Below are 19,952 nucleotides of genomic sequence, written 5' to 3' on the forward strand. Positions count from 1 at the left end.
TGTGAACAGCAGTTTTCAGTTCTTTCCACAGATTCTCGATTGGATTCAGGTCTGGACTTTGACTTGGCCATTCTAACACCTGGATATGTTTATTTTTGAACCATTTCATTGTAGATTTTGCTTTATGTTTTGGATCATTGTCTTGTTGGAAGACAAATCTCCGTCCCAGTCTCAGGTCTTTTGCAGACTCCATCAGGTTTTCTTCCAGAATGGTCCTGTATTTGGCTCCATCCATCTTCCCAACAATTTTAACCATCTTCCCTGTCCCTGCTGAAGAAAAGCAGGCCCAAACCATGATGCTGCCACCACCATGTTTGACAGTGGGGGTGGTGTGTTCAGGGTGATGAGCTGTGTTGCTTTTACGCCAAACATAATGTTTTGCATTGTTGCCAAAAAGTTCAATTTTGGTTTCATCTGACCAGAGCACCTTCTTCCACATGTTTGGTGTGTCTCCCAGGTGGCTTGTGGCAAACTTTAAACGACACTTTTTATGGATATCTTTAAGAAATGGCTTTCTTCTTGCCACTCTTCCATAAAGGCCAGATTTGTGCAATATACGACTGATTGTTGTCCTATGGACAGCGTCTCCCACCTCAGCTGTAGATCTCTGCAGTTCATCCAGAGTGATCATGGGCCTCTTGGCTGCATCTCTGATCAGTCTTCTCCTTGTATGAGCGGAAAGTTTAGAGGGACGGCCAGGTCTTGGTAGATTTGCAGTGGTCTGATACTCCTTCCATTTCAATATTATCGCTTGCACAGTGCTCCTTGGGATGTTTAAAGCTTGGGAAATCTTTTTGTATCCAAATCCGGCTTTAAACTTCTTCACAACAGTATCTCGGACCTGCCTGGTGTGTTCCTTGTTCTTCATGATGCTCTCTGCGCTTTTAACGGACCTCTGAGACTATCACAGTGCAGGTGCATTTATACGGAGACTTGATTACACACAGGTGGATTGTATTTATCATCATTAGTCATTTAGGTCAACATTGGATCATTCAGAGATCCTCACTGAACTTCTGGAGAGAGTTTGCTGCACTGAAAGTAAAGGGGCTGAATAAAATTGCACGCCCAATTTTTCAGTTTTTGATTTGTTCAAAAAGTTTGAAACATCCATTAAATGTCGTTCCACTTCATGATTGTGTCCCACTTGTTGTTGATTCTTCACAAAAAAATACAGTTTTATATCTTTATGTTTGAAGCCTGAAATGTGGCAAAAGGTCGCAAAGTTCAAGGGGGCGAATACTTTCGCAAGGCACTGTAAATAATGTAGTAAAAAAAGTAGTATATACTATAGTATGTATTGTAGTGTTTTTGTATACATTACTGTAGTATTTACTATAGTATTTTTGTTTTATTATCTTTGACATAGAAGTGGAGGTGTTCTCCTCCTGCTCTTTTCTATAACCATGGGGTACACAACCATGTGCCACCACAAATTGGGATATGTGGAAGGGGAATGGGCAGGGTATATGCAAATGAAATACTGTAATATTTACTATAGTTTTTTTAAGTGTATTTGTGGACTGTAGTGTTTTATTGACATTTCTGTAGTTTTCACCACAGTGTTTTTTTGTTGGTGGATAATACTGTAGTATATACTATAGTATTCTACAGTATACTACAACATTCTATACTAAGTACTACACATGATTGAGGGATACTTCAGTGCAGGGTTGTGTTCGAGATCGATTTAAGACCAAGACCGGAGCAAATCGTATCCGAGTCAAGACTAATCACGGAGGGGGGGGCGAGACTGAGTCAAGACTAATCCCGGAGGGGGGGCGAGACCGAGTCAAGACTAATCCCGGAGGGGGGGCGAGACCGAGTCAAGACTAATCCCGGAGGGGGGGCGAGACCGAGTCAAGACCGGGAAGGGGACAAAGGGTCCAAGACCGAGACCAGACAAATGTGAGTCCAATTCAAGACCTTGATTGTAATTTTGTCAAATCACCACCATAATAAGAGTTCATAATGTCCAGTATTTCTCTGTTCATTTTTCAGAACATCATATGGATTCTTTAGACATTCAAAAAAGTGAAAAAAAATGCATGCTGGGGGAAAATAGAGCCACACATTATTATTAACCCAAACACAGTGGGGAACAATGAGGGCCTTCTACACCTTCAGAGAATGGCTAAGGATTTAAAAAAAATAATGATTATAAAAATAGAATAACAATGATAATCATATCATTATTTTCACTGATGTTCTGATTCAATCCCTTCAGTTTTTGTTGGAAAGGAAAGGGTTAACACTGAAGAGAAAAAAATATACAATCAGGATTTTTTCTTTGCTGGTCTCTGGGGAGATAAATTGAGCTAGCTAAGTTAGCCATTGGCTAGGCCATCAGAAGGTATTTTATATATATATATATTTTTTTTTATTTCACCTTTATTTAACCAGGTAGGCTAGTTGAGAACAAGTTCTCATTTACAACTGCGACCTGGCCAGATAAAGCATAGCAGTGTGAACAGACAACAACACAGAGTTACACATGGAATAAACAATAAACAAGTCAATAACACAGTAGAACATTTAAAAAAAAGAGTCTATATACATTGTGTGCAAAAGGCATGAGGAGGTAGGCGAATAATTACAATTTTGCAGATTAACACTGGAGTGATAAATGATCAGATGGTCATGTACAGGTAGAGATATTGGTGTGCAAAAGAGCAGAAAAGTAAATAAATATAAACAGTATGGGGATGAGGTAGGTAAATTGGGTGGGCTATTTACCGATAGACTATGTACAGCTGCAGCAATCGGTTAGCTGCTCAGATAGCAGATGTTTGAAGTTGGTGAGGGAGATAAAGGCATCTGCCATTCAACTGTATTAGGGCAACATTTTGACAGTGGAATCAACCAATCATATTTTGACTTAATGGGTGGGACCGTTTTTAGAAAAACGTATGGAAACTTCTGCCTTCTTTCAGGCCAACAGGTCACTCACTGCGCAATCTGGTGAGTGGAACTGTGTTTTTTACTGCAGCACGCTTGCCGTTGTTAGCCATCTCTTTGAAAATAACGTATGTGTGTGAAACACGGTTGCATTTAAAGTGGAACTGACAGCATTTTAGCGCGTCTAGCGTCACAAATAGAACCAAGTTACGCAGACGCTCGTTGACTTGCACGGGCAGTGTGTGTGCAATGATTGAATCACGCACACGACGTGGGCGGTGTAGTCAGCATGTTAGTGTACGTCATGGAACATTGAGTCAAATATAACCTATTTTTAAAACCTCTTATGAAGTTGGTTTTGTAGCATAAGAATTTGATATTTTTGACTGATATTATGATTGTCTGTTTGTTTCATATCTGCAAAGTAGTTAAAATGATGTCAGTTTTACTTTAAACTTTAAGTCATCAGTTTTTTTCTGGGCTAAACATGAAATTATTTTTGCCATGGGAGGTCATAGTTGTACATTTCGATTGGGAAATGCTTAATGGTTGTGTTTTTTTTATGATTGGGACCTACTGGCTTATTATGTCAGAGTTTATGGACTGCTTATCCTTAACATCATCACCTATGCAGTGGTGTAGTGGTGCCTAGAGAAGTGGATATACTCAAATTTTGCCTAAAAGTTCCCAAACGACCTGCCCAGCGAAGGAAAGACACCCTGTGTGAAAAATCGTATCTTTTCCTATGTTTTTTATGTGTTTTCCTATAGATTTTTCAGATTTTCACTCTCAAAATCTCACAAAAATATGTAAATTGAAAATATACTAAAAATGTGCGGTCTAACTCCACAACAATGCTTAAACCACATCGATCTGATTGGGTGGGCCTGTCAGGGCCTGGCTCCCTATAGTGCGTGGGCCTCTGTCCACCCAGGCCCATCCATGTCTATGTCCCTGATGCAAACAGTGCATGAGGACAATTGCGCATCACAAATAGCCTACTAACCAACTTTTCGGACTAAACTTTTTAATACTTGGTTTGATAACCCATTGTTGCCTTAGTTAGCATTTACTGGTTGATATCATAAGTTTAAACGTCTACCAGCTACTGATGTCATTCTGCTGTGAGCTGCTCCATGCCTAAACCAGTTGAGAGCAGCACGCTCTTGCTGCCTGCAGATGATATTCCACTGAAACTAGGCTATGTGTGCAGCGCTCGTGAATATATTTCAGGTGCTTTGTGATTGTGTAGGCTACTTTGTGCGTGATTTCTCAGTTGATGGGGCTCCCAAGTGGCTCCCGAGTGGCACAGCGGTCTAAAGCACTGCATCTCAGTGCTAGAGGCGTTACTACAGATCCTGGTTCGATTCCAGGCTGTATCACAACCGACCGTGATTGGGAGTCCCATAGGGCGGTGCACAATTGGCCCAGCGTCGTCCGGGTTATGGTTTTGCCGGGTTAGGCCGTCGTTGTAAATAAGAATTTGTTCTTAACTGACTTGCCTAGTTAAATAAAGGTTAAATAAAAACAACAATATTATACCTGCATATACCCTCCACTACAACACTGGCCCTTTCTGCACTCTCCTACATGAGTGTGTTGGTATTATAGTATATACCTGCATACTGGCCCTTTCTGCACTCTCCTACATGAGTGTGTTGGTATTATAGTATATACCTGCATACTGGCCCTTTCTGCACTCTCCTACATGAGTGTGTTGGTATTATAGTATATACCTGCATACTGGCCCTTTCTGCACTCTCCTACATGAGTGTGTTGGTATTACAGTATATACCTGCATATACCCTCCACTACAACACTGGCCCTTTCTGCACTCTCCTATATGAGTGTGTTGGTATTACGGTTGCTGTCCTTTCAGAATCACAAACTAGTCACACACTGAAGACCTATAGGTTTGCCACTGTACAAACATGTCTATAATATATATAAAGGCTGATAATTATGAGATTTTTACTCTGCTGGTCTCGGGAAGAAATTAAGAGTCCTCACTGTCCGAGACCGAGTCAAGACCGAGTACAAATGTATCCGACATTGAAACAAGACCCGAGGCACTCAATATGTGGTCTCGAGACCGGTCTCGAGCACAACAACACTGCTACAGTGTGTAATATAGTATACTACAGAATTCTATAGTAAGTACTGTAGTATTGTATAGTAAACTGTAGTAGTTTTTCATGTGGGACAGTTCTATTACAGTCTGCTCTTTATGCAGCCAATGCATTTCCTCTCATGTATCAATGTTTCATTCAGCAGACAGTGATGCTTTGTAGTCCTTATATATCCCCTATTGTCCCAGATGGAAAACTCCCAAGCCTTGCGGTTTGGTAGTGAGAGGTAGCAAGCAGCAACCTGGTGTGTGTGTGTGTGTGTGTGTGTGTGTGTGTGTGTGTGCACATGCGTGTGTGTATCTGAGTGTGTGTGTTTGTGTTTGTATGTGCGCGCGTGTGTGTATGCGTGCTTGTTTGTGTGTGAGCCAGGTTCTCACAGAGAGAAAGAGAGCACTTGAAACACTGTGGAATGCTGAATGTGAGAGCTCAGCACTGTTAACACTCCTAAACCACAGTTCCTTTGAGTGAACAGAGCGTTTCCTCCTCTCCTCAGCCTCTCCTCTGTGGCTCTGAAATAACTCCACCAGACTAGTGACTGTTTTATTGTACACACAGCATGTCTGAGGAGGGAGACGCTCGCTTTCATGTCAAACTGGGTAGAAATGTTGTTTGAAATGTTAACATGGAAGAAGTCCAAGGACACTCTGTCCTATTTCTTTTTCTTCATGAATTTAAATTCTCATCTCAAGATGTGGAGACATCGGAGATGTCGTGTGTGGGGAAAGTAGTCACAATTACCATATGTTTTTTGAAATATTGTACAGAAATGTGTTCATAGATGAGTGCACATTACAGAAATGTGAAGTGAAACACCGATGTAATGGTGTCTGTGAGTTATGAATACATTAGTATAAATATACCTATACTAACCCATATCCATGTTTTTCCGTACCAGTACTCTGAGCTCGGGCCAGTCTGGCAGTCCCATGGGTCCAGGCTGCAGTCCCAGCTCCTCCCAGGAGGAGTCAGCCCTTGCCACCTCCCCCACCTCTCAGGCCTCCCTCTCCCCTGGAGGCCCCAAGAGCTTCTACCCCCGCCAGGGAGCCACCTCCAAGTACCTGATCGGCTGGAGGAAGCCTGGAGGTACCATCAACTCTGTGGACTTTGGCAAAACACGCAAGTAAGCATGGGGGGGCAGTAGAGGAGGAATGTTGAACATACATGTGTTTATTGACACGTCACTGAGGCCATTACACTGTGAGGGGTGTAAGTCATGTTGTGAAAGGATGTTCTTTCCCTATTGAAACAAATCTTACTGTTCTAGATTGTTGATGTTAGAGAGACTTGAGATCTGAGTCAACTGAGAGGAGATGCCTTTCCCACTTGTTGTGGCTCATGTTTTGTTTATAAACGAGTACAACACTCCCACCATGTGGTTGAACTGAGAACTGCAACCTAACACTGCTGGTCTTTGCACACCCTCTTTCTCAGACGTCACCAGAGTGATGGGTTGCTGGGTGGCCAGCCCCAGCTCAGGGCTCAGCTCAGGGCCCAATCCCCCCAGCGGGTCACCACGTCCAGCCTGCAGGAGGACCTGAAGAAACTCATCACCCTAGACAGCCCCCCACCCTCCTCCCACGACCAAAAGGTAGCGGGCAGCACTGCTCTTGTGTTAACAGGCAATGTCACCATCATCCATTTTACCATGATAATTGTCAAATTGATGAGAACTCCCATGGAACTTCCAGAGTAGTCGATATGCTGTATTTGCTTGATGAATCCAAACTCCCTCCCCTGCTTTGCCACATACACTGGTCAACATGCTAAAGGCTAAAGGCTGAGTTTATGGGGTCAATCAGCAGCCTCACATTGCTTCTCTCTCTCCCCTCACTCTCTCCAGCCCTCTTTCCCCGTCCCCCCTCCCAGCCGGCGCTCCTTGCAGAGGACCCTGTCAGACGAGAGCATCTACAGCGGGCAGCGGGAGCCCGCGTTCAGCGGGCACAGACAGACACCCAACGACCTGCTCTTCAGCTGCTCCACCATACCCCGCTCGCCCACCGCCCGCCACGCGCCACCCAGACAACCCTCACACAAGTCTCTGGGTTAGCCTCTGATTTTCCTGAAAGTAATCATTGAGTAAAGCCAATGCCTGTTTATCCTACATGGGCTCCATCTAAAACCAGAGGAGCACAGTTTATCATAGTGTCGTAGTGAAGCTGCACTTCAGTAGTTTAGTGGTAGATGGAAGACCGTGTTGCCAAACCGAGTCCTTTGTCCTTTGAAGAATGTCTCTTCTGGTAAATTGGATACGTTGTAGTAACGTCGTTGTGTGGTAGATGGGATACTCTGTCTGTTCCTTCCTAACCTGCGTTTGCAGCTGCTGTTGCTAACTCAACGGCTAGGAGGTATCACTTCTGTAGTGAATAAGAGTTCAAAGTTCATACCATTCGCAACCAAAGCTCACGCTGATGTTGGCTTCGTTCTGTAGTTATTATCTGAACCATTCTGACATCGGACCGTAGTCCTCACATCCTCGGAACAGGAGGTTATATTGTCGTCAAGGGATTATATAGGAAGGGAGAGGAGGGGAGTGTTTCATAGTTTACAACCTATATCTCTTCACGTGGGCGGGCCACTGAGTCGGGCCTAATTTACTCATGAAAACCCAAATCTCACATTTTAGAAGCTAAAATCACCTTTCATCCCATCACAAATAATTTCATATTCAAACATTTAAATTGAACAACAATTCCATGTGAATCCGATAACTCTGATGTGTAGACTTTCCACTGTAGAGTTTATGTCATCTTATCATTGATGAGAATGTCTCAGATGACAACCGAACTGACATCATATTCATTAAGTACCACTGCATATGTTCAATTGGTCGGGTTACCAGATTACAGTTCATTTCCCCCCACCTTCTGATGTTCCCAGAATCTCTATGTTAACCAAGTGTTTTGCAAATGTAACATCAGTAGGGTAGAGAGAGGAAAAAGGGGGGAAGAGGTATTTATGACTGTCATAAATCTACCCGCAGGCCAACGTCATGACAATAGACTGTATCAGTGTATACTTATGTCCTGCAGGTGATCTATGTGAGTCATCCAGCCAGGACCAGGGGGGTAGGAGACAGCAGCTGGGGGACCCATGCCTCATGCCCCTGCCTAACTCTGGAGCTGACCGTGCTCTGGACTGGTCCAACCTGGTGGATGCTGCCAAGGCCTTTGAGGGTAGGCAAAGTAAGCTGGAGATTTACTATCTTTACCAACCAGAGGGTAGAAGTGCCCTGTCTCTTTCCTGTGTGCTGTCAATCTGAGCTGTAACTGAAGCTGTAACTGTTGTGTTTTTCTCTGTCTGTCTTCAGTTCAGAGACTGTTGTCTGTTAATGATGTGAGCTCCAGCCCAGAGGCCACAGCCACCAGCCCCCAGCAGGCCGAACCCCAGGCTTCCCCACAGAGAAACACCTCGCCAGGGTAAGACACACTTACCTACTACACACCATGCACGTCCAGAGAATTCTGTAGACATAGGTAGGGCCTGGAGCTTATCCTAAAACTTGGGCCAGGTTTTTCCTGGCCAGGCAACATGATTATGAAAAACTCCTGGCCCTAGTCCTAGGGTCTAAAGCTGTGGCTTGCTACACGTCTTGACTATTTTAAGCCAATATGCCCCAGGTCATGCTAGTCTTATTATAGTTTAGAATATGGTAGTTAACAGTGTCCCCCGTCCCACAGTGAGAGCCCAGCTTGTCTGATGGAGAAGGTGAGCCAACTGGAGTCCATGGTGAAGCTGCTGCAGGATGACCTAAAGAAGGTGAGACAAGAAACAACCAGGTCTTCAGCACCGGAAGCTAAGCCTTAGTCTAGCCATCTCTACTCTACTGTTCACTTCTTACTAAACCTGGTGCCCTTTCCCTAACAGTGGTTAGAACAGTAGAAAGACCAGTTGAAAGAGCAGCCTTTCCAGTGTGGAAAGGTCAAACAAATGTGTAGTGTGGATCCAGTTCTACATATATCAGTAGTGCCCATTCGGCACAGGTACTTACTACTCTGCCTTTTGGTTATAGCTGCCCTGTATACATCTCCTGAGGACAGTATTAGAGAGTAATGAGAGCCTCCCACTCCTCTTTGTGTTAATGATGACTCCATGTGTGTGAGGACAGTACTAGAGAGTAATGAGAGCCTCCCACTCCTCTCTGTGCTAATGATGACTCCCTGTGTGTGAGGACAGTACTAGAGAGTAATGAGAGCCTCTCCTCTCTGTGTTAATGATGACTCCCTGTGTGTGAGGACAGTACTAGAGAGTGATGAGAGCCTCCCACTCCTCTCTGAGTTAATGATGACTCCCTGTGTGTCCCCAGGAGAAGGATGCCAAGGTGTCCCTGCAGGCCCAGATACAGAGCCTGAGAGAGGACAACCAGCGGCTCCAGGAGGAGTCGTACAGCGCCTCGGCCAAGCTCAAGAAGTTCACAGAGTGGGTGTTCAACACCATTGACATGAACTGACTGATCCATGTGCTATTGAGAGGAACAGCTGAACACACGTGACCACAACACACTCAAACTCAAACTGATTCACACTATGGGGGCTCAGAACCACAGGACTTGCTTCTTTGATTTCTTCATTAGAACTGATATTATGCTATTGACATGGACCGATTCACAGTGGATGTAAATGCTGTATGATCAACATGAACTGTTGATCCCATTATGATCAGCCATTATTCTTCAACACAGTGGATCTGCAGTACCACCACCACTAACGACTCAATGAGAGGTGTTTTAAAGGAGGAGATAGAGAGACCGAGATGATCAGCATGCAGTCCTTTCTTTAGGATTTGCTGGCACTATACTGTAGTGTCCCTGCATGTCTGACAGAGATGTATTAACTTCCCTGGGCTATGCTGTGGAACCTTCTCATGTTGACCTTGTCCTTCAGATCCTGCTCCTTCATACTCCTCTCGACAGTGGAACAAATTGTCCATTGTAGGCCAGCCGTGTGTTATTTAAGACATTCCCAGAAGGGAACAGTTCAGAAATGTGTGTTGCATTCAGTTCATACACATACACACATATACCTGTTTGTTAACAGGTTCACAGCACGTTTAAGAGATTGCGAAAGTCCAAGTTGCATATTGAAGGTTTGAGTGATCAGGTGTTATTTTGTTAGCAATTTATGGAAAAACACGGGGCTGTCGCTTGTCCCCTAGAATTGAACTTGTCCCTTTCAGTACAAGACTAGAAAGGAAATGACAGGCAGTCTCTTGGCCTGTGTACTGTGTATTGGATATAGTTTAATATTAGTACTATTATGGTCGATGCCTCTCCCATTGATCCTCCATAAAGGGATGTAAAACATGTTATAGGGGGTTGAGTATACCTCACATACGGTACTGTACATGACTACAGCTAGTTAACTGATGAAAAGTACTTAACTTGCCACGTAAAAAAAATATACAAATGAAATCATATGGGTGCCATAATGAGGAGAATAAGCTTCAAAATTCATCATCAACCAAAGCTGTTCAACGATTTATTTTGTAAATATATATGAGCAGAAATGTTACCGCTGCAAAACACCTTATATTGTTTTACCACTACACACTGACTCTCTGTGGACTGGGCTCATTTCAGGAGGGTAAGATGGGCTTACTGGATACAGTAGTTCCAGAATGTACTATTGGTTATTATATCAAAACAACTGGACTGACTGGGTGGATGACTGGAAGACCAGGCGTACTGTTCAATTCACTTCTAACTGATGATACTGATTCTACTTGGTCTATTTGATTATCGGTATGGTCCCATCCTCGCCTGCCTGCTGTATTGGATCCACAGTGCCACCTAGTGATGATAACATGTCGTTACACGGAAATACGTTCTATACCTGATCCACAGCATGTTACAAAGCCCCTGGTGCCACATGTATTTCATCCTCTTCTACTCTCTGTCGATGAAATCATGACATATAACGATTTTTTATGTAAATCCTGAAATGCCAGCTACAGTCATCTAAGTCTATTAGTAAGTAACTTGGTAGACCCTCCATGGCTACAGTCAGTTGTACTATTAAAACCCCCACTCTTCCCCTTTGGTTCCCATTCTGTACAACCTGTATATATACCAAAGGATTCTGATGCTCATCATAATTTGCACCTTCCTTCTTGACATGTATTACAGCATGTGATGATGTTTCCTTTGAGCTGTGATGTGTAAAAATGTTTATATCTATTAAAGATATTTTGTTCAATTGTACCTTTGTAGTGATGCCTGCAGACCCAGATGCAGATTTGGTATGTATGATGTAGCGACAGTGCGGGCTTCCACTAAGCTTCCAGGAATCCTTATAGATTATTATTAGGTTCTAGATTATTGCCTTTATTTACGTTTTCCCCGCAGCAACCATGCATTGGGCTTATGAACAAACAGCTACATGGAGCCTATGGAGTACAGCACACCCCATATCTTCCCTGTTGGAGCATGACAATAGAGGATAACCCACCGAGGTGTTACCAGGACTTGACAGTCCAGTGGCAGCCTCAGGAGTTTCATACAGGAAAGTAATTTGTGATATTGTTTTAATATTGAATCAGGTTTTTCTTGCAAGAAACATATTTCTCATTGAGATTAACCTGGATAAATTAAGATTAGATACAAGGGGGAAAAAAACTAAAGGGACCATATTTTTCCATTTGTGAATCTACTGGCGAAAAATGTTCTCCCTGCTGAGTTCAGAGTTGTTGACTTCCCCAGATGTTCTCTCTAGGTCCTAGGACATGATTTAGAACACGCTGTACTGTACACAGATCAGAACCAGTCCCAGTTTACTGATCCTGTTGATTAATGCAGCGAGTCCAGAGAGGAGCAGAAGAGTTTGGGGACGTCATATTTCACAAATTAAGAACTGTTTGGCCTTTACTGCTCTAGCCCATAGAAACACATTGAATAAGCATTCATGGCAAAACAGACAGTCAAAACATAAATCATAAGGAATAAGGTTTTTAAGTGTCTGTCGTATACCGAAGAGATATAAGAAAGCTCAGGAATGATTTATATATTGTTGACACATATCTAAACCTTGTTTTGGGGGGCACAAAACTACTTCCATTCATTTTTTTTTTACCAGTACCGGGTTCCCTTCAGATGAGTCCCATGACACTCGTGGGGGTCGTAGAACAAAGAGGAGTACACCACTGTGTTCGTGAGAGTCTCCCCTTTCCACAGAGTATATTGTAGGCCAAACCGGATGCTATAGATGTTTTCGTGAAACGAAGCCCATGCAAAAACGAATATATCTAGCTGAAACAGATGGATTTCGCTGGAGATCTTTTTATCGTGTTAATTAAATGATGCACGAGCCTAGCCCGTCTTAATGGTACATTTGACTGATGTACAGTGCCTTCAGAAAGTATTCAGACCCCTTGACTTTTTCCACATTTTGTTACTTTATTCTAGAATTAATTGAATCGTTTTTTCCCCTCATCTACACATAATACCCCATAATGATAAAGCAAAAATAAGTTTAAAAAAATACAAATGAAATATTACATTTACATAAGTATTCAGACCCTTTAATTAGTACTTTGTTGAAGCACCTTTGGCAGTGAATACATGGGGTATGAAGCTACAAGTTTGGCACACCTGTATTTGGGGAGATTCTCCCATTCAATCAAATTTCAATCAAATGTATTTATATAGCCCTTCTTACATCAGCTGATGTCACAAAGTGTTGTACAGAAACCCAGCCTAAAACCCCAAACATCAAGCAATGCAGGTGTAGAGGCACGGTGGCTAGGAAAAACTCCCTAGAAAGACCGGAACCTAGGAAGAAACCTAGAGAGGAACCAGGCTATGAGGGGTGGCCAGTCCTCTTCTGGCTGTGTTGGGTGGAGATTATAACAGAACATGGCCAAGATGTTCAAATGTTCATAGATGACCAGCAGGGTCAAATAATAATAATCACAGTGGTTGTAGCGGGTGCAACAGGTCAGCGGCCTCAGGAGTAAATGTCAGTTGGCTTTTCATAGCCGATCACTCTACCGCTCCTGCTGTCTCTAGAGAGTTGAAAACAGCAGGTCTGGGACAAGGTAGCACTTCCGGTGAACAGGTCAGGGTTCCATAGCCGCAGGCAGAACAGTTGAAACTGGAGCAGCAGCACAACCAGGTGGACTGGGGAGAGCAAGGAGTCATCAGGCCATGTAGTCCTGAGGCATGGTCCTAGGGCTCAGGTCCTCTGAGAGAGAGAGAATAAAAGAGAGAGAGAATTAGAGTGCATACTTAAATTCACTCAGGACACCGGATAAGACAAGAGAAATACTCTAGATATAACAGACTGACCCTAGCCCCCGACACAAACTATTGCAGCATGAATACTGGAGGCTGAGACAGGAGGGGTCAGGAGACACTATGGCCCCGTCCGACGATACCCCTGGACAGGGCCAAACAGGCAGGATATAACCCCACCCACTTTGCCAGGAAGATCACGTCAGTGACTCAACCCACTCAAGTGGCGCACCCCTCCTAGGGATTGCATGGAAGAGCACCAGTAATAGGGTTTGAGGCAGAGAATCCCAGTGGAGAGAGGGGAACCGGGCAGGCAGAGACAGCAAGGGTGGTTCGTTGCTCCAGTGCCTTTCCGTTTACCTTCACACTCCTGGGCCAGACTACACTCAATCATAGGACCTACTGAAGAAATGAGTCTTCAATAAAGACTTAAAGGTCGAGACCGAGTCTGCGTCTCTCACATGGATAGGCAGATCACTCCATAAGAATTTAGCTCTATAGGAGAAAGCCCTGCCTCCAGCTGTTTGCTTAGAAATTCTAGGGACAGTAAGGAGGTCTGCGTCTTGTGACTGTAGCATACATGTAGGTATGTACGGCAGGACCAAATCGGAAAGATAGGTAGGAGCAAGCCCATGTAATGCTTTGTAGGTTAGCAGTAAAACCTTGAAATCAGCTCTAGCCTTAACAGGAAGCCAGTGTAGAGAGGCTAGCACTGGAGTAATATGATCACATTTTTTGGTTCTAGTCAAGATTCTAGCAGCTGTGTTTAGCACTAACAGAAGTTTATTTAGTGCTTTATCAGCATAGCCGGAAAGTAGAGCATTGCAGTAGTCTAACCTACAAGTGACAAAAGCATGGGTTAATTTTTCTGCATCATTTTTGGACAGAAAGTTTCTGATTTTTGCAATGTTACGTAGATGGAAAAAAAGTATTGATATGTTCATCAAAAGAGAGATCAGGGTTCAGAGTAATGCCGAGGTCCTTCACAGTTTTATTTGAGACGACTTTACAACCATCAAGTTTAATTGTCAGATTCAACAGAAGATCTCTTTGTTTCTTGGGACATAGAACTAGCATCTCTGTTTTGTCCGAGTTTAAAGTAGAACATTTGCCGCATTCCACTTCCTTATGTCTGAAACACAGGTTTCCAGGTAGAGCAATTTTAGGGCTTCACCATGTTTCATTGAAATGTGCAGCTGTGTGTCGTCCGCATAGCAGTGAAAGTTAACATTATGTTTCCGAATGACATCACCAAGAGGTAAAATATATAGTGAAAACAGTAGTGGTCCTAAAACGGAGCATTGAGGAACACCAAAATGTACGATTTGTCAGAGGACAAACCATCTACAGAGACAAACTGATATCCTTCCGACAGATAAGATCTAAACCAGGCAGGAACTTGTCCGTGTTTACCAATTTGGGTTTCCAATCTCTCCAAAAGAATGTGGTGATCGATGGTATCAAAAGCAGCACTAAGGTCTAGGAGCACGAGGACAGATGCAGAGCCTCGGTCTGACGCCAGGTCATTTACCAACTTCACAAGTGCAGTCTCAGTGCTATGATGGGGTCTAAAACCAGACTGAAGCATTTTGTATTCATTGTTTGTCTTCAGGAAGACAGTGAGTTGCTGCGCAACAGCTTTTTGAAACAACTTTGAGAGGAATGGAAGATTCAATATAGGCCGATTAGTTTTTTATATTTTCTGGGTCAAGGTTTGGCTTTTTCAGGAGAGGATTTATTACTGCCACTTTTAGTGAGTTTGGTACACATCCGGTAGATAGAGAGCCATTTATTATGTTCAACATAGGAGAGCCAAACACAGGAATCTGCGCTTTCAGTAGTTTAGTTGGAATAGGTTCCAGTATGCAGCTTGAAGGTTTAGATGATTATCTCATCAATGTGTCAAGAGATATAGTATTAAAAAACTTGTGTCTCCCTTGATCCTAGGTCCTGGCAGTGTTCTACAGACTCAGGACAGCTGAGCTTTGGAGGAATATGCAGATTTAAAGAGGAGTCTGTAATTTGCTTTCTAATGATCATGATCTTTTCGTCAAAGAAGTTCATGAGTTCATCACTGCTGAAGTGAAAGCCATCCTCTCATGGGGAATGTTGCTTTTTAGTTAACTTTGCGACAGTATCAAAAATGTTGGATTGTTTTGGATTTTTCTTATTTTCCTCAATGAAGTTGAAAAAATAGGATGATTGAGCAGCAGTGAGGGCTCTTCGGTATTGCACGTTACTGTCTTTCCAAGCTATTCGGAAGACTTCCAGTTTGGTGTAACGCCATTTCCGTTCCAATTTTCTGTATACCAGAGAGCTAGTTTCTTATGACAAATGTTTTTTGTTTTTAGGGGTGCGACTGCATCTAGGGATTTACTCAAGGTTAAATTAAGGTCCTCAGTTAGGTGGTTAACTGATTTTGTACTCTGACATCCTTGGGTAAGCGGAGGGAGTCTGGGCATCTAGGAATCTTTCGATTGTCCGAGAATTTATAGCACCGCTTTTGATGACCCTTGGTTGGGGTCTGAGCAGATTATTTGTTGTGATTGCAAACATAATAAAATGGTGGTCTGATAGTCCAGGATTATGAGGAAAAACATTAAGAGCCACAACATGTATTCCACGGGACAAAACTAGGTCCTGTGGCAGTGAGTAGGTCTGGAGACATGTTGGACAAAACCCACTGAGTCGATGAAAGCCTTTTGGAGTGGGTCTGTGGACTTTTCCATGTGAATATTAAAGTCACCAAAAATGTGAATATTATCTTCCATGACTATAAGGTCTGATAGGAATTTGGGGAACTCAGTGAGGAACGCTGTATATGGCCCAGGAGGCCTGTGCACAGTATCTATAAAAAGGGATTGAGTAGGCTGCATAGATTACATGAATAGAAGCTCAAAAGATGAAAACGCAGTCGTTTTCTTTTTTGTAAATTGAAATTCGCCATCGTGAATGTTACCAACACCTCCGCCTTTGCGGGATGCGCGGGGATATGGTCACTAGTGTAACCAGGAGGTGAGGTCTCATTTAACACAGTCAATTCATCAGGCTTAAACCATGTTTCAGTCAGGCCAATCACATCAAGATTATGATCAGTGATTAGTTCATTGACTATACCTGCCTTGGAAGTGAGGGATTAACATTAAGTAGCCCTATTTTGAGATGTGAGATAACACAATCTCTTTCAATAATGACAGGAATGTAGGAGGTCTTATTCCAGTGAGATTGCTAAGACGAAAACGCCATGTTTAGTTTTGCCCGACCTCGAGGCACGGTCTCAATGGGGATAGCTGAGCTGGCTACACTGACTGAGCTAGTGGCAGACTCCACTAAACTAGCAGGCTGGCTAACAGCACAGAACCATTGGGTTCTTGTTCACCTCCCTGACCAAAGCCCTAGGAAGACTCTTGGTTGTTCAAAACTTCTTCCATTTAAGAATGATGGAGGCCACTGTGTTCTTGGGGATCTTCAATGCTGCAGAAATTGTTTGTTACCCTTCCTCAGATCTGTGCCTCGTCACAATCCTGTATCAGAGTTCTACGGACGATTCCTTCGACCTCATGGGTTGGTTTTTGCTCTGACATGCACTATCAAATGTAGACAGATGTGAAAGGTGTGTTCCTTTCCAAATCATGTCCAATCAATTGAATTTACCACAGGTTGACTCCAATCAAGTTGTAGAAACATCTCAAGGATGATCAATGGAAACAGGGTGCACCTGAGGTCAATTTCAATTTTGGAAAAAATATAAAATATATGGCAAATAGAAATCCAAAATGGATGGTGTTGAAAGATAGATGGGAGGGGTTGAGTGGAGCTGAAGGGTGGAACTAATAACAAGATAACCAATGTAAAACATACGGGGTCTGTAAAATGTATATAGGTTCAGAAATGTTGTGAAATAACAGTTACAAATATAATGGATGGATATCAGAAATAGAGGAAGGACTAAAAACAAACTAAATATAACGATTGTAAAATAGATTGTGTCTGTAAAATGTGTATAAGATGTATATACTGAAGGTAGAAGCCTAAGTGTTATGGTTTATTAGTTTACGCCAATTGGGGGAAGGGCGGTAGGGTTTGCGGGGAATAATCAAGGTATATTTAAAAAAAAGTATGTCTATATAGGTACGTGTATGTATATATGTGTATATGTATGCATATGTGTATGAGTTCTATTTACAAAAATATATATATGGGGGATTTGAAATGATGCAGACAATTACATTTATGCAAGCAACAATCTTTCCGCAATATTAAGCTGATCCACCCCTTAAAAAAAAATATATATATATATAATATTAATAATAAATACAACAACGCGTAACAATAACTTGGCTATATACACAGGCTACCAGTACGGTGTGGATGTGCAGGGGTACGAGGTCATTGAGGTAGATATGTACATATTACTAGGAATAAAGTGACAGACAATAAACAGTAGCAGCACTGAGTGTGATGAGTCAATAAAGTGACAGACAATAAACAGTAGCAGCACTGAGTGTGATGAGTCAATAAAGTGACAGACAATAAACAGTAGCAGCACTGAGTGTGATGAGTCAATAAAGTGACAGACAATAAACAGTAGCTGCACTGAGTGTGATGAGTCAATAAAGTGACAGACAATAAACAGTAGCTGCACTGAGTGTGATGAGTCAATAAAGTGACAGACAATAAACAGTAGCTGCACTGAGTGTGATGAGTCAATAAAGTGACAGATAATAAACAGTAGCAGCACTGAGTGTGATGAGTCAATAAAGTGACAGACAATAAACAGTAGCTGCACTGAGTGTGATGAGTCAATAAAGTGACAGACAATAAAAAGTAGCAGCACTGAGTGTGATGAGTCAATAAAGTGACAGATAATAAACAGCAGCTGCACTGAGTGTGATGAGTCAATAAAGTGAGTGCGAAAGGGGTCAATGCAGACAGTCCTGGTAGCTATTTGGTTAACTATTTAAGTAACTATTTAGCCACCTTATGGCTTGGGGGCAAAAGCTGTTCAGGGTCCTGTTGGTTCCAGACTTGGTGTATCGGTACCGCTTGCCGTGCAGTAGCAGAAAGAACAGTCTATGACTTGGGTGGCTGTAGCCTTTGACAATTTTTAGGGCCTTCCTTTGACACTGCTTGGTATAGAAGTCCTGGATGGCAGGGAGCTCGGCCTCAGTGATGTACTGGTCCGTACGCGCTACTGTAGCGCCTTGACGTCGGATGCCTAGCAGTTGCCATACCAAACTGTGATGCAGCCAGTCAAGATGCTCTCAATGATGCAGCTGTAGGACTGTTTGAGGATCTGAGCGCCCATGCCAAAAAATGTCAGCCTCCTGAGACTGACGAGACCTTCTCGTGCCCTTTTCGCGACTGTGTTGGTGTTTGTGGACCATGAAGCTTTCAACCTGTTCCACTACAGCCCCATTGATGTGGATGGGGGTGTGCTCGATCAGCTCCTTTGTCTTGCTGACGTTGAGGGAGATGTTGTCCTGGTACCAGACTGCCAGGTCTTGACCTCCTCCCTATAAGCTGTCTTATCGTCGTTGGTGATCAGGCCTACCACCATTGTGTCGTCACCAAACGTAATGATGGTGTTTGAGTCATGCTTGGCCACACAGTCCTGGGTGAACAGGAAGTACAGGAGGGGACTAAGCACCCCTGAGAGGCCCCCGTGTTGAGCATGGGCCAGCATGGCGACTGTGTTGTTGCCTACCCTCACCACCTGGGGACGGCCCAGCAGGAAGTCCAGGATCTAATTGGAGAGGGAGGTTTTCAGTACCAGAGTCCTTAGCTGAGTGATGTGGGCACACACACACACGCACGCACACACACACACACACACACACACACACACACACACACACACACACACACACACACACACACACACACACACACACACACACACACACACACACACACACACACACACACACACACACACACGGAGTGAGGATAAAAGCTGCAATACAAGTACTGTTTGTATTCATATATGTAACCCGTTAACTGCTTCTGTGAAAAGTATTTGTGTGTGTGTGCGTGTGTGCATGCATTCACAAATTGGCCATGCAATGTATTTCTGTGAGAATATTCCTCGGGGGACTTTTGGATCTAATTTATAGGATTTAAAAAATGCTTTGACTGTTTTGGTTCACTATTTAAGCTTGAATGGTCCTGGAGAGAGGAGAAGAGAGTGTGAGAGAGGGGGATGGGGTGGGATGGAGGACAGTCTTTTGCCATCCTGGACAAGCACATTTTCAATTGGAACATGTTTTGATAACATGTTGATGAAAATTTGAGAATAACTATAGTGCAGGATACATGTCAGTTCATTAAGTGGCGGAAGTCTTAGATCGGACCATTTAAAAACCGGTCGCCTTTGACTTGTACATTCATTTATGTGTGGTCTTGTATAGAATATGGGCTTTCAATTAAATGTTAATGAAAATGTGGATTAACAACCTATACATTTAATTATCTCCATTATCTCTCCATCTATATTCCTCTAAGAGCTTATTTCACATTCACTCTGTACAGTCAAAGTGTAACTTGGCCTTTATTACAATTTCAGTGTCCTCTTAATGGAATGATTCTTACTTTCAGCATCAGTGGGCGCTGCTGCAGTGTGTACCGCTCTCTCTGCTCCCCAGCATCCAAAGCTCTCTCACTCCACCTCATCTCTTCTCTCTCAACCATTCTCTCACTCA

General features: G+C 43.1%; 1 protein-coding gene across 5 annotated transcripts in view; it reads left to right on the plus strand.

Annotated features, from left to right (window-relative positions):
* Window positions 1-11,223, plus strand: part of LOC110505519 (signal-induced proliferation-associated 1-like protein 1) — an 87,715-nt gene extending 76,492 nt beyond the window's left edge. For 3 of the 5 annotated variants that reach the window (XM_036962512.2, XM_090220753.1, XM_090220752.1), the window contains 7 exons: window positions 5,923-6,147; window positions 6,459-6,615; window positions 6,868-7,069; window positions 8,057-8,209; window positions 8,335-8,443; window positions 8,705-8,783; window positions 9,331-11,223. In XM_036962512.2, coding sequence (XP_036818407.2) covers window positions 5,923-6,147; window positions 6,459-6,615; window positions 6,868-7,069; window positions 8,057-8,209; window positions 8,335-8,443; window positions 8,705-8,783; window positions 9,331-9,474 — 1,069 coding nt within the window. In that variant the 3' untranslated portion in view covers window positions 9,475-11,223. The remainder of the gene's footprint in view (window positions 1-5,922; window positions 6,148-6,458; window positions 6,616-6,867; window positions 7,070-8,056; window positions 8,210-8,334; window positions 8,444-8,704; window positions 8,784-9,330) is intronic. The other 2 variants (XM_036962513.2, XM_090220754.1) reach the window with 1 other exon arrangement.
* The last annotated feature ends 8,729 nt before the right edge of the window (window positions 11,224-19,952 follow it).

Source organism: Oncorhynchus mykiss, chromosome 25 (assembly GCF_057628025.1).
Source record: "Oncorhynchus mykiss isolate SJ-2025 chromosome 25, ASM5762802v1, whole genome shotgun sequence".
Taxonomy (NCBI): domain Eukaryota; kingdom Metazoa; phylum Chordata; class Actinopteri; order Salmoniformes; family Salmonidae; genus Oncorhynchus; species Oncorhynchus mykiss.